The following is a 15,643-nucleotide window of genomic DNA, read 5'->3' as shown; positions in this document are numbered from 1 at the left end:
ACCCTGTAGTTAAGTTCATGGATGAATGGATTTATGTTTTAATAACTGGCTGAATGAAGAAATGTATGGTTTAATGGATGAATGAATCATTAAATGCACGATTGAATATATTAATCTAAATATTGTATAAACAATATACCACCAGCACTCTCTTGGTAACGCTTGACTCTAGAAATACTGAGGTGTTACATTTCAAATGTCTAAAATTCACTTCTTAAGTCATGGATTACTTGTAGTGAAGTGCATATCTATAAGTTTCACATTGAGCTTTCAGATATTTGCATTTTGTGATTTGATTCTTTGAGACATGCCCTGAAATAGAGGATCCAAATCTAATAAACCACATTTGGATTTACATTTATATCTGTTATCTTGCGAACATTTGATCTTATTGTGTAATTGTTTGACATAATGTAAATGAGTTTTCCCCTGAAAGTGGAAAAAGTCAGAAGTTGGAAGAAAAGTTTCTTTATTCATTTTTAAACAGATTTGTGGAAAAACGTGTTTGAATTAGCGACGACATCTCATAAAGTTTTCTTCTGCTGCTTTTGCTCCCTTTGATAAGAATTGTCTTTTTTTTTTTTTTTTTTTCCCCTCCAAGAGATCTTGACTGCGGTCCGGACACTTTTCGCAATAGTCAAAGCTCCTTGAGTAAAGGTAGCTTCGGTGCATTAGCGGTGTGGGGAGGGAGGCGTGGATCGTGGGGGAAATGGTGAATGTAAAAGGCCATTAGGAGGCTCCCTGCGTGTCCGTGTGTGTGTGTGAGCGAGAGAGAGAGAGAGAGGGAGAGAGAGAGGGAGAGCAGGAGCAGGAGCCTGATGATGGATGGAGTGTGCTGACGTGTGCAGCCCAGTGGACTGTGAGACTGGACATGGCTGGTCTCTCTCCGTCTCCCTCCATCTCTTTCTCCCACTCTCTGCCTCGCTCCTTCTTTGCTTCACTTCCTCAGGGCCAAACATGTCATGTCGCCACCGCTCACTCTCTCTCTCTCTCTCTCTCTCTCTCTCTCTCTCTCTCTCCATCCTCTTCTTCTCTCCCTCTCCATCTAATCTCACTCTCCTCTGCTCTCTGACATTTAGTGGTGTTGCAGGGCAGACGGCAGCTTTAAGACATCAGGCATACTTTTATTAGACCGACCAGTCATCTGCTCCAAGCCAGTGGCTCAGGCTGGCCATCAGTTAGACCGGCCCGTCCATCATTATTCATTAGTGTCATTATTTCGGGTAGATTCACAGGTGACTGACTTGTGAAATTGACTTTTAAAAATAGAATAAAAGATGAAACCCCATCAGTTTGGCAGATCTGCAGGAGCTCCTGACATCAAGAGACACTGAGCCCCATGTAGCTGTAAATGCAGGACGATGCATTTAAATGAGCGTGATTAGCAATGCGCACACCTGATGAGGCTGTGAATGATTAAACTTTATAGATGAATGAGCTATTTTGATGAATTTTGAAAGTGGTTTCACTGTCTCTTTATCGTAAGCGTCGAAATACCTGCTTCAGACGTGTTTTTCATAGACGATGAGTTTGAATGTGAAGAACTTCTTGTGCTGAAAACACTTTTTCACTGGCAAAAGCGCCGGTTAACACTCCCAGTCACTCTCGGATCTCCTCTTCCCCGTGCCAGAGGTGCCTTCCGGGGCTTTCTCCGGGCAGACGTTTATTAAGATCCTCACCGTTTCAGCCCGTCATAATCCGCCGCGACACGCGCGCTGTGTTGATTTTACCTCGCCACGACTGTTTGATTCCTCGCAGAGGAAGACTTTCAGGGTTTCAGGGATGTTCCTCCTTATTCAATCAAGCACACTGTCACTGAGTAGGGAGTGCGTTGCTAGGCAACTATGAGAACCCATGACAGGGTTCAAATGGCGGTCCTGTGTCTGCAGAGCGCCTCCGTCAGAAGCACTATGATTCTTATTTTCAGTTGAATGCCAGTGTTTACCTCCTCATATTGATAGTGAAATTACTCCTTGGTGTAATGATGTGGATTTGATATAAAGGGTTTGTGTCACTTGTGACTTTGATTTCAACTTGTTTTCAGCCTTAATTTCCAGTGTTGCCGTCTCTGTTTTCCCCCCAAGCCAAGAATGTGCAAACGGGTAGATCTGACATTAGAATAAAAATCAATGTACACGTATATTGGCCTATGTCTATGCTTCATTAGCACTGTAATTGCATTTCTGACCTTTCAATTCTTTTGGGGAACATAAACGTGAGCGGTCCTATCGACACCAAAGATGCCGAGGGAAAACGTTCGCTGGCACTGAGAAACATGTTGGCGTTGCTCCTTCGCAGGCTGGAGGCGGAGAAGGCTCGGGCCTCCACACAGGCTCACACCGAGGCGCGCTCCCAGGTCCAGCACGAAGTGTCCAGGATCCTGTCCGTGGAACGGGCAGTGGCTGAGGAGAGCGTCCAGCAGGCCATCGTCAGGGAGAGGATCGCTACCGAGGACGAGAAGATCCGTGCTCAGCTATTTGTAAGTCCTTCGACGAAGCGGAAGTTTCAAAAGCACATGATGTCACCCGAGGCCCGATTTCACCCATAAAACAGTTTCTTTTGAGATTGCACGTTCTGCCTGTGCTCGCTTAACTTTGATTTATCCACGTCATTCACCCTCTGTTAGATGAACGTGAAAGGTTGACAGCTTCTCGTGGAAGTGATGAAAGCAATTTTACTGTTTTTTTTTTTTAATAATAGGAGTTTGACTCTTGAGTATAAAGATAAGGATTTGACAGGTGACATCTAATATCTCACAGTGGCAGCAAAAGCTCTTCCAGGTACAGAGGACTGTTTAATAAAAGTGAGGGGGGCTGCTTTTAGGCTGGAGAGGAGGGTTGCAGGGTTATTACAGAAATGTATCATTACCCTGCAATATACATTTTGCAAAAGAATGACCGAACTGCAATTAATCGTAAATTTTCATGCATTATGCATTGAGCCTCTACAAACAAAATGTGGAACTCTTACGTCTGTTTAAAAGAGAAATGGCACAGTTAGCAGAAAATACTTGTGTATATCTATTGCCAAGATCCCAATACTGGCGTTATCTTTTATCACGATTATAACTGATGTCGTGTCCAGCTGTACAGATAAGTACTGATATAGTTGTGTCTCTCAAAAAAAGTGAATGTGATTTGAGCTCCCTGTGCTTTGTGAGCGAGGGCAACATTTTTGTTTTAACTATTGACTCGTTTAAATATTTGGAACTGGATCATTTCAACACCTGAGCGTTGTTGATGATTAGACCTACTTTTTTTCACGTTTCTCACTTTGTTTTAGAGTCAGTTTTGAAAACCACAAATCAATGTTATTTTTTAATATTTTTAAAATAAAATGATGCTGGAAGGGTGTACAAACGGCCAAAAATTCGAACGTATTAAACAACTTGGAGTTGGAAAAAAAAGTCCTGTTTCATGACAATCACCACATGGTGCTTGTGTCCTGTAACGTGTGCTTTGGCCAGTGATTTTGTAATTTTGACTAAAATCTTATATTTTTCATGAACTCACCTGCACTGTGAAGGGTTAACCCCCTTGGGTGAGAACCCAGTGAGGAGAGCAAATTTTTTATTTATGTTTTTCCACGAGAATGCGACTCCTATTTGATGTTCACACTTTCCCGCTCGAGGACTATTGGCTGCTATCAGCAGTGCGTGAGGGCCCCGGTGACAAATGTCAGCGCCATAAACGTCTGAGCATCGGGGGATATTTATAGAATTGCCTTGACTTTTTACACCAACTCCTGGAGAAATATACACACATTCATGTCTTCATTTACGTTATGTAAACTCGGGAGGCCAGTTAAAGTTCACTTCAAACACGCAGCCATACTGTAAGTAAACATCTCTGTGATTTATAGGTTCTTGTCGACGTTGAAGTCTCCGCCTGTTGTAATGAAATATACCTTCATTTTGGTCAGCCGGCGTCTTTATTTGCAGTAAATTGCCCTTGTAAACATTCTCAGATGAGCATTCTTTACCACACACACCAGCGCATGCACACGGAGTAGTGTATTGTTTTCAAAAAGGAAACACATTTTCCCTGGAGTGTGGCTGCTGTTTACAAACCTCTGCTATTGATTATATAGCTCATTTCACACGCTCATCGCCGTAATAGAAAAATGAATCTTTTTTTTTTTTGAGAGCGAGAGAGAGAGAGAGAGAGAGAGAGAGAGGGAAGAGCGTTGACGTGATTCCTCGCCGCAGGACAAGTCTATGAGGGATCCCTCATTTGGAACGGCGCTCGGATCGAAAGAAAAAAGGTGATGAGAGCGAGACGGATGGCAAGGGTGGGAGACACATTATGTTTTTTGGGTTATTTTTTTTTTCCCCCCCTTCAGCATCTGTGAAGAAGACTGTTTCAGTCATGGGTTTTCTGTAATTTAATTTCAGCATAGTTTTCATATGCAGGGGAGCAGGACAGATGACTGCAGGAAGGGCATGCGAGTCACACCTGCTTTTTCTATGTTCTATACGATGCAGCGCAGCGGGTGGCGTGTCTTACCGACCTGTCAGAAGACAGAGTCCTTGTGCATGTCTTTTGCCGGCATCCTCCGAATGTACAAACTCCAGGGTGGAAGTACTCAAAGAGAACTTTTCTTTCCAAAAGCAATGGAACTATCGCTTGTAGCCCCAAGGCTAACCCTGGGCCATTAGCAGGCTTTGAAACTGCAGACAGAAAATGCCGCAGTAGTTTTGCATTCAGTGACAGACCGAGAAGGCAGTTATATAGTCTTTGTTTCTCTCGTTGTCTGAAGTTCATATTTTCTGCATAAATTCACCAGATAAGTTCGTCTCCCCCTCTAGTTTGTCTGCTTGAAGTCGTCACAGAAGAGTCGTGGTCAGAGGGTAGTGCCATTTTTTTAAAAAGTCGTGTGCCTGTGTGTGCCTCTGTGATAATTCCTTCCATTTGAGCATTCTTTTGGAGTGCCGGAGTTTTAATAGAATCCGACGGGTTATCAGCGGAGGCGCAGCGCCGCTCGCGCCGCTCGCGCCACTCATGTAATTGTCAAGTCAGACGCTTCCACGGAGCCAATGTTCTTTTCAACTGGAAATGGACTTTAGCGCTTTAAAAGACAGCCTCTCACCCACGACGTCTCCCGCCCATTGTCATTTCACTCGGTGTTTGTCAAACTCCCGCATTGTCTGCTGCCCGCAGTGAACCCAACTTTGAAAACATGTTTCATTTGTGGATGCGTGAACCCGCCTCTTGCCTTGCTGCGCCGTCCATCAAATGACTTTATCCAACGGGAGAGATAGCCTCACACATACTGACAGTTTAAAGTAAACGTAAATCCCAGTCTAAAACCGGGGTACGTTTGTAAAAACATGCATAATGCCACAGCTATACAATTATTTTTAATTTTTTTGTTACATTTCACTGTATTTTGCACCAGAAAGTTTAATTAAAATTGGCTTTTTATTAAGATTGTAGTCATTTTCTCTCGTAATTGTTTGGTTTCCGCAAAAATATAGACATTTTCATCACGTATACGCTGCGATGCAGCAAAGAAAAATGTCAGTTTCAATTTAAATGTTGGACATTTACATATATAATACAAATTAATCTGAATACAGAAAGATGATTATTAAATGTTGGATGAGAGGTAGGATTTGATGAGTTTACTTCTTCCTACCCCTTTTTCAGGCATGCTAACCAGATATACGTGGTGTGTATATGTGTGTGTATGTTAGGTATGTGTGGGTATACTTAAACATAGAATTATATATTTTGCCGAACTACATTTTCTTAAGCTATGATTTGATTATTTATCATCATCAAATGTAAATACGGTGTATATTACGCCTGAATTTTATATATGTTTGACATCCCTCCTTTATAGCGATAACTTCACCTCACACACACTTTCATGGACTTTCGGAGGACACTGAAGTACCTGTAGAGGAGAAGCCACAGGGAGAACATGCAGTCCCCCCAAAAAGGATGAAAAGTGCTTATTTCGCTAGAATCAACTCAACATATCTTGCCTGCTTTAACCGTGAGGTGCCTTTCACTACCCTCCCCATCAAGTACGAACCCACCTCTGCACAGGTTACCCAGCAAATTGAATTTACTTTGCTGTAAAGTGCACAAGCATCAATAATCGGAAGGTGAAACCGGTTCTGATTGCTGGGCAAAGTCAATAAGTTGATCAAGGGGGGAGCTCCAGGGAGTGGTTTTGACTTGCTGTACTAAGCACATAATCTGGTGGCTGATGGAGCTTTCAGAGGTGATTTGTTTAGTCTTTCTCCCAGTAAACCCGTTCACACCTCATGTCTTCTCCACTCAGATATCCTTGAATAATTAATGACTTTGTCAGATTTAATCCAATTTGTGTATTCCCATTTCTCTCTCTCTCTCTCTTTTTTTTTTAACAGTGTTCAACTTTTTTGATTGAATATCACGGCGTTAAAAAAAGGGGGTCTAATTACATTTTGGTGCCAAACTGGAGTAATTTGTCTTTGACTGCAACGAACACAGCTCAACTTCCTTTGGTCATGTTTGTTAAGATTAAGGAAGAAATAGTGTGTCATCCTAGATTTTGAGGGATGGTTTTTATTCATCTTTCTTGATAATTTTTTTTTTTTTTTTGCCCTTCCAAAATGACTGAAACATGGTAGATGCATCAAAAAATGCTGGTTGTTCATCAGCCCACTGACGCGTTTGGTGTGTTTTTAACCAGACCTGTGAATTTCTCTTGGAGATCATTAAAGTATTTATCTATCTATCTATCTAGACTGTTGAAAGTGAGAAAATTGGGTGAGTTGTTGGGTAAACATTGCATCTGTCATCAATTTCTCTATCTGTTCAACTGAGGACAACGGCTGTGTTTTCTTTTTTTATGTTTTTTGCTGGTTTAATATGGAATCGATTTATAAAAAAAAAAAAAAAAAAAAAAAAAGCATGGAGCTTGACAGGGGAGACGAAGATCTGAAGAGTAAGACGGAGTGCATGAAATGTCGGTGCGCTACTTCTCGCGGACATGTTGCTAAAAAATAAGTCGGTTTGAATGCATCGGTAGTTTCACTGCACTTCAAATTGTTCTAATTGAATCGGAGTTGAGCTGAGCGCCGCTCTCATGTTCATTGCCACTAAAAAAGAAACCCCCCCCCAAAAAATAATAATGTCTTGGTCTATGGCAGCTGAAGCTCTCGTTTTCTTTGTCCAGCATTGTATTGATTTGTCCCCCTCATTAAGACACAGGTCACGGTGAGCAGCAGGACCCCGCACATTCCCTGCTCCACTTCACACACAAAGAGAGCAACGCTACGAGCGGTTATGCCTCCCCACGCTCACCTATAATGACCATAACCTCCACAACCCCAACCGCACCAATTATAGTGACGCCAATTGGACAGATTTGCCCCCAAGACAGTGGGTTAGACTCGGATCAGGTATCGTTTAGGATTTATCGATTTAAATTTTTGCCTACACGGGCACTGATTCAGATTTCTGGCAAATTTCACTTGCAATTCTAGTCCCGTCCACTAAACTAACCAACCTTTTAAGTTGTGAAAAGAACTTGTTATGGTGGAATTTGGTTTAGATACTCGCAAAGGAGTATCAATTTGCACTGATCTTAATTTGTTTGACTCTAAATATATCTTTGCATGACAACTGAGAGTGTAAGAATTAGTTGACGTAATCAACACAAATACACAAAAAAGACAGTCACACATAGATTTACGTGACACCTGTTCTCATCAGACCCAGTTGCATATCTGTGAAAGGCATCAAGAAAACAATAGTGAATGAATAGATTAAAAAAACAAAAACAATTTTTATTATCCTGATTGCAGATACATTGCCAAATTATATGATTTGTGATTTTTTTTTTTTTCAATTGTTAATAATAATACGCCTATATACGTACTTTGTGGTTGCTGGTCAGCATCTCTTTCTCCAGCAAACAATTGCAGTCGACATGAACGTGTCATTTAAAGCAGCCGAGTGCATTTTATCATAAATCACAAGTCGCTGAAGCCCGTGATGGTTTGTACCACCCCAGTGGGAATGTTTGTCGCTCAGGCCTTTTTTTTTTCCCCCCACCAGTTGTTCTCTTCCCCCATCAGGCTGACTGGCAGCGCCCAGCCAGCAAGTCTGGCGGTAATTGAAACTTCACAGCGGTGCAGGCAGGGGTGTGTGTAGTCATCGTCACCGACGTTGGGAGTTTCCGGGGTTCTGTTGTCTGAGGGGAACATGTTCAGTGTCGGCAATCACACGTGTCCTGCCATTCAGTGGTTATCACAGTGAGGGAGAGTGAAGTAGTACATACTTTAACATTTAGGGTTATATTACATTGTTGTTGCAGGTTTTTGTCTTAAAAAAAAACCAATTATGAGGAGACATCCAGGTGTAATTACTGTTAAATGACCTGTAGGTTTTTTTTGTTTTTTTTTGTTTCAATGTCACTCATGATGCTCAAAATGGACCAAACCAGAAGGACGGGTCACATTATGTGCACTTAATGTCTTCCTCTTGCCTGGCAACCTAATGAAGACTGCCTTGCTAATCATGTGGTCAAATGAGTGTACTGCCCAGCCTGGAAGAGCTGTGATTGGTAGCTGGATGTGGTCAAGATGGCCTCATTATAAACTGGATTAGATCACAGGCCAATTAGGGCTTAATTGCCCAGCAACAACCGTGAGGAATATGTGAGTTGTTGTTTTTTTTTTTGTGTTTATGTGTGTGTCACTACCGAGTGAAGACGAAGCCGAAAACGCCGATGTGTGATTAGGTACCATACACGCATAAACTAATAAACCGACGCTTCTGGCAGAGATGTGCCTGCGCATTGGCGTGAATGAGTCCCATTACTCTGTTATTCACAGTCGACGTCCATCTGTCAGTCCACACATCTGTGTTTTAATGAAACCATAGACCTCTGCCATTCCCCTCCTTTTTTTTTTGATTTTCAGCAACTCTGCTCCCCCGCAGAGCCAAACTGGTCCAGTGGTCAATCAATCACCGGCCATTGCGTCTCACCCAGACACCAGGCTCCAACCCCCGAGGCAGACTTTTCAATCAAACCCAGAGTCATCAATCTTTCCCCACTACAACACAGCAGTTTGGGTGGGGTTGTGGTTTTGTCTACAATTGGCGACTGACCCACAACACTCAGATTTTATATTTACTTTTTTTTCTGTTTTCAATTGTACGATCAGTTGACGATCAATGACTCGGTGTTAAACTGCGCAATGGTACAAATTCAGACTCTTATTACATGATGATTACATTAACATTCCAATATGTCTTATTATTTAAAGCTTATCTGTGGAGTTTGGAGTTTGAAATGAAAAATTCTGACACGAATATAAGACAAGTAGAAAGACAGTATTGTTTGTCTCTACACGAGCGTAATCAATAAATTAATAATAGGGTAGTTGTTGGATTCTAGTACACATTCAGATCTTGCGTCCCTGAGTTTTCTCGAGCGTCCCCCCACAGTAATAAAACATCCATTTGAACTTCATTAATGATGCTAAACTGCCCGTCGGTGTGAACGTGAGTGTACGTTTCTACATTGGACTCATGACTATGCTGCCTTTTGCCCCTAGCGAGCCGAGATCGGCTCCATCGCCCCATGACCCCCAGTTTGATAACGCAGTATAGAAGATGGATATATGGCTTTAGATGTAGCTTGCGCTTAGTCCATGTATTTGTCAGTTTTATCACTTGAGCTTGAAGCCGTACACGGCATAAAATATACATTACTGATATGGAGATGAGGTTCAGTAGGAACAAAAAGCAACAAAGAGCGTTGTCTCACCCATCAGTGCTGTAGTTGTTTATCATTGTTTACCGTGTTTTCATCTTTATCTCTCCTCTACGCTCGCACGGATACACATCCCAGTCCCAGGTAATGTGATGTTCCATGCATTTTTCTTTCTTTTTTTTTTTCTTTACACCACCTCTGCTTTCATAGCATGGGATAACACAGCATACAAGACTATTTGTTTACTACCTTCACACACATACACACACATACACACACACACACACACACACACAGGATGTCCATCCTGTCACAGCTCGGAGAGAAATCCGTCCCTCCTCTTTCCTTAAACTGTGTTCCGTTTGATGCTGGGCTGACTTGAAAAGGACTTTGGGTAAAGCTTAACATTTTTAATGCAACAAGCCCCCACAGCCCAGACCATCAAATCTCTCTCTGTTCACTCTGGTAGTTCAATTCCACCTGTCGCAAAAATGCAGTCTCCAGCAAATGTCTAATATTTCCCTTGACAAAAAAACTGATCTTGTGTACTTCAGCTGCATGCTGTTGCAGTTTAGATACAGACGACTGGACCTGGCTGATAATGGCCCGACAATTTAATTTCCCAGGTATTAAAGGAGACTTGCTGGGTTTTGAATTGGTGCCTGTTGGTGGTATTTAAAAAGTAGAAAAACAGCTCTTTTTCTCTTAACTTACTATTTTTTCTTCCTCTCCACATCACAGAGTATATGGAAGATTGGGGGTAGAAAAAGGTCCTTGTGTCTTTTTACTTTTGAATGAGATAAAAAAAAAAAAAAGAAATAGGGCTACACTGTCATTTACATATATTTCTGATTTTTCTCAGCCCACCAAGGACAAATTTCATCCCATCTTTTGATAACGGTTCTCTGAGCTGTTGTAAGAATAACACCTGACAGGCTTGACAGGATTTAAGAGAACTGTCAGTCAGTTTGATTATGATGTAGTTAAGAAGGGTTTTTCACGTGTTCTTGCTTTGCAGGTGGATTTTCTTTAAGGGGCAAGGCTGCTGTGGCTGAACTAGCCCACTTTGGACTGAAAACTGAAGCAAAATATCTACCGGGCTTCTCGAGAATACAAATGATTGGCATGAAACGGCCTCAATTCTCGCTTCTGGGTTGTTTTTCACACATTGCTCATTCAGTGGCTGCAAACCGAATCTGATTTTATCTCATTTATTTATCTTCCAAACCTAATTTAGCATTTGGGAAGCATTTTAAGAACGCAATATCTACTATCTAAGGGAATAAATAATTTCTCTTTAACGCTGGGGTTTTGTTTCACCGAGTGTCTTTCTGCCAGGAGGTATTGCACTCTGTTCAAGCGAGATATGTTTGATATTTACACTTTTTCAACTAGGGCATTGAACAAAACATGTACTTGTGCCTCTCAAAGAGAAAATCCCGCAGGGTTGCTCTGATCATCTTGGTCCCTCTGTCTGTTTATTCACATATTTATCTGTGGCACACAATACTTGAGGCAGCACTGACTTTATTTGAGACAAAAAAATAACAAGCTCATGTTTGGGGAAAAGTCAAAAAGTGACCCTGCTTCAGTATTATCTGAATTTCACGGTATGACCAAGAGGGGGAGCTACATTTACAGAGCCAGTCAGCAGGTACTAATAGGGATGCAGAGAAATGTATCAATCACTGAACATAATGTCAGGTTTGAAAGGTGCATTCGTGAAATGCACAGCCGTCTTCCTTCAGCTTGAGATGGAGAGGAATGAAATGTATCTGTAGTATCTGGCCTGGATATGTACAGTGCATGCTGCATGTGCTATATTATTATTGTTAAACCTATATTAAAATACAGTAGGTCAATTAAGAACCAGTTGTGATCAACAATGTGGACACAGCCAAGGAGGCGGGGCGAAAAGCAGATGAAAAACATTAAAACAGATATTACACGTATACATTTCACACCAATTCTAGTTTGACAGTGACTTATTGTGGGCACTAAAGCTAGATAATCCAGTTTTACAGCCTGTCATCCAATCCTGAAAACAAGTTATGCAGCCTAGTTTGTGTGTCTCTCCTATTTCTGTTTGCTCGCGCTTTGTTTTCTCTGCCGTCTTGGAGAATGTCCACTCAGCCGTCCTTTATATGTTGGCCTCAGTACTTCCCCTCCTGCCCAGGATGAAGTGCCCACACACCGTGCCAGTGTTTTGGGTGAGACAAGAGGTTAGCCTCTAATTGGCAGGGCCTGTGGATGGCACTCTGCACCCGGCGCTCACCCCCGTCCGCTAATTGGCACCGCCAGCAGCCAGCGGCAGGGCTGAGATATGGCGGCGCTTCGATTGATGGATGGATACTGGTGTCAGGAGAGCTCCTCCCTGACAAGAGAGCTTGTATCCTCAATTTAGTGACTCAGCTCCGCCGGGCATCGTGTGTTGTTATGCATGTATTCATTCTCGTTTGTTCTAAGCATTTTGGAAAGCCGGCTGCAATTATCTTATTGTGCCATGTGCTTTTCATCTGCCTCTGAGCAAGGAATTGATTTTGCTTGTGTAAACAGCAACTACCATATCCAATCACACTCGGAAGGAATGTGCATAACTGAACATTTGGGCTGTCTGCCGTTCACCCGAGGAAGAAAAATCGTTGAGGAAATGTTTTGAGCTTGACTTTTCTTTCTCTTTGAATGTATAGTTTTGTCTTCACTAACATGACTGCATCGGGTCCAAACATCTATGAATGTGAAGAAGCACAGCCACTTTCAGTACCAAGTGGTTTGCACCAGGTACGAGCTGATGTCACCATGTCCCGATATCGTCATTTCACACAGACACAACGGCAGCTGACGACATAATGAGGCCGGTGTCAAATGACATGCACTTGACGCCACCATGCTGATTAAGGACAGGTTTTTTGGAATCGGAAGAAAGAATGATTTCAGGGTGGATGGGCATCCTTAAAGTGATAGAAGTTGCATTAAATGACAGTGAGATAAATAGTATGTCTTTTTAAATTCCTTGGTGCGAAGCTCAATTCAAGATTCTGAAGTTAAAAAAAAAAAAAAAACAAGCATCCTGAGCTGAGAGAGCATTTTCTGACTGCAGTAAAGTACGGTAGATATATTGGTTCTATAATATGACAGGTAGCGTGCCTTTTCTCTTCCCCTATTTCTGGTTTTCCTCTTGGCTTTAAAAGGAGAACGGCATTAATGAGGTTCCACGGAGGTGAGCAGTCGGCTCGGCTAATGGTGCGAAAGGGAGTGATTCTGATTGAACAGAAAGAACTTAAACAAATAGAGGAGGTAACAAAGATCAGAGAGAAGGCGTTTAATGGCAGAAAATCTGGGTGAGCTATAGAGGCCGTGAGAGAATGCAAGGAGGATAAAAGATGGAGGGAGAATAAATAGAGGTGCGTGCAAAGAGCAGACAGTCAAAAAAACAAAACAGATATTGATTCATGAAGCAGTTTCAAAACAAGGTTACAGAAGCCAATTAGGAAACAAACCAATCAAAAACAACAGCTAAAGTTGCATAAAAAAGAAAAGCGAAACATCATTGAACTGTATACAGGCGGGTCTGAATGGAAAGCAAGAATAATTAGATATTGATAGACGAGCAGGCTGACGGGCGTTAAAGGTATTTAAAATAGTTTTCAAAACGTTGTCTGTTCATTTCTTTGAAGCCGTTTGGAGGCCGCTTCCAGACGGCAGGGATTCGCCGGGGAAAAGTGGAAAAGGCAAATATTGGTTTTAAAGAGGGCAGTGGCTTAGAGGTGACCCCGAATCTGCTGACAAGTGCTTGATAGGCAGAAGCTGAGGGTGGACCGCGGCCCCCCTCGCAGGTTCATCAGACATGGGAAGACCACCTGCCGCTGACTGGAATGAATATGCATTCATACGCAGCGTGCGCACACATGCTGTTCGATATGCTCACAGTACTAATCACGCGAGCGTTCAGCCACTTACACGTTCACTCTGATAATCTCCAACGTGAACACTGGCTCAGGTACCGATTCACATGCTGCAGGCACATGCGCTCAGACACGGCAGACACATGCTGCTTCAGTTGTCCATAAGGTCCAATGTCAGGAACACATCCCGAGGCTGTCTCTCTGTTTAGTTTTTTTTCCCCCCTCCGTGCATGTCTTCTCTCGTTTTCTTCTCCTCTGCATTCCTCTCACCTCCTTTTTGCTATAGATTGTTCCAACCCTTGTCTCTTTTCCACCAAATCTCACTCTCTCTCTCATTAAGTTTGCTCCCTGCGGGCATCTGTTGTCCAAAGGCAATATGGCTCTTTCCACTTTGAGGTCATTCGCTCTGTCCTCTGCCGTCAAGCAAAGGAATTTTATGCGTATATGTATCTGATTGAATGTATGCGCGTATTCCTCCACTTCGTTCTATCAACTGAATCTTTGTACAGCTGGTGGAGCTTGTAAAGCTGCATTTTATTCCAGTTTCCTTGTATGCAGCACATACAAATTGACCAGATACACGAAAACGCTCCTGCATGCATGATGTGTATAAATGTGTCTTGAGATGGGACCGCCCCATGTTCAATCACCAGTGTGAACACAGACTGTTTTATTTGTATATTTATGCTTCTCTCCAGATTACTTGCTAGTCGGGCTTCATTACATTATTTGGAAATGCATTAATGTGGTGTATTCCGATATCAGTTTCCTTAAATTCTGTGCTTCAGACTTCTACTCCTTCTGACTGTCTCTATTATTCAATAATGGATGCAAGCAACTGGAATTATCCTTCCAGCGCATTTAGAAGGAGCAGTGTTGCTTGTTCTGGCTTGTGACACTCGTGTATCTCGCCACCTTCATGTGTTTCTCTCTAAAACACCAGAACATCTTGACCCAAACTTTCATCCTCAGTCTTTGTCCCCGAAGCGCCATTGTTGTCGGGGTTGGCCCCCTGCTCTCGTATTGGCTGGAATTCCTCCCAACATGCCCCCCCCCCCCCCCCCCCCCATGTCTTGGTAATGAACCCACTGCTCTTCGTATCTCCTTGTTCTTCCCCTGTGTGTTGAACATGACAGATGACTGGAGACCTCCAGAGGTTCACTCCTCAGGGCTCCAGAAAAAGGCAACCGCAACCCCAAGATGATCAATCAATCAGTTTACACTGCGGGCGCCTGATCAGCCAATTAATCAATCTTTGAGCGAGCAGATGTTGTTGCTGTCCCTCAGCGGAGGAGCTGGCAGGGACGTTGTGGAGGTGGTGTCTTCAACAAAGGCCGAGGGGCCTGAAGTGTCTGGGAGGAGAAAGGAAAGTGATTTTTCATGTTTCTACCAGAATCTCAATCGATGCAGATATTTTCACCCATGCTGAACCCGGCTTGTTTATTTTCAAGAGCATCTCCATAGAAGAATGGCCCGACATCCCTTTGCTCATCTCATGAGAGTTCCCCATTCACACGTCACCTTTCAATTGACTGCTCTACTTTCCCAAAACCTGCCGGTTTGCAAAAACGAATGTAAATGTGCGAGTGGGACGCCATCCCTGACTCAGCGTTGTTGAAGCCATCTGCAGCAGATCAAGCGCTCCACTGACCTCTATCAATGGACTGCCAGACTCCAAGAACACTTCATTTTTATGTGTCCGTAAACAGCCAGTAGTTAAGATAAATGCACAAACACTGAAACACCCACACACTCCACCTACACCTCTTGGCCTTTGGTCCCTGTCCGGGCCCCCTTGGTCGCTGTCCTGATCAGGTCAGGCCTTTGACCCTTCGGGTCACTGGATCATTTCTCTCCTTGCTAAGAGATCCCCGGGGAGAGGATTCCTTTCTGCAGCCTGTGGCGTCGGTCTGGTTTTCTCCCAGGGCCAAGATGAGGAAAGTTACCCAAGTTTATACAACATTTTAATGACCGATATCTAATAATTAACAACAACAAAAATGATTCTCCTCCAAATGCAG

General features: G+C 42.8%; 1 protein-coding gene across 2 annotated transcripts in view; it reads left to right on the top strand.

Moving 5' to 3' along the window:
* chchd3a (coiled-coil-helix-coiled-coil-helix domain containing 3a) overlaps nucleotides 1-15,643 on the top strand; it is a 73,074-nt gene that overhangs the window by 19,432 nt on the left and 37,999 nt on the right. For both annotated transcript variants that reach the window (XM_080518048.1, XM_080518049.1), the window contains exon 5: nucleotides 2,299-2,479. In XM_080518048.1, the coding sequence (XP_080374174.1) occupies nucleotides 2,299-2,479 (181 nt within the window). The remainder of the gene's footprint in view (nucleotides 1-2,298; nucleotides 2,480-15,643) is intronic.

This window comes from Blennius ocellaris (genome assembly GCF_963422515.1).
Source record: "Blennius ocellaris genome assembly, chromosome: 22".
NCBI lineage: Eukaryota > Metazoa > Chordata > Actinopteri > Blenniiformes > Blenniidae > Blennius > Blennius ocellaris.
This window is presented reverse-complemented; position numbering and strand designations above follow the sequence as displayed.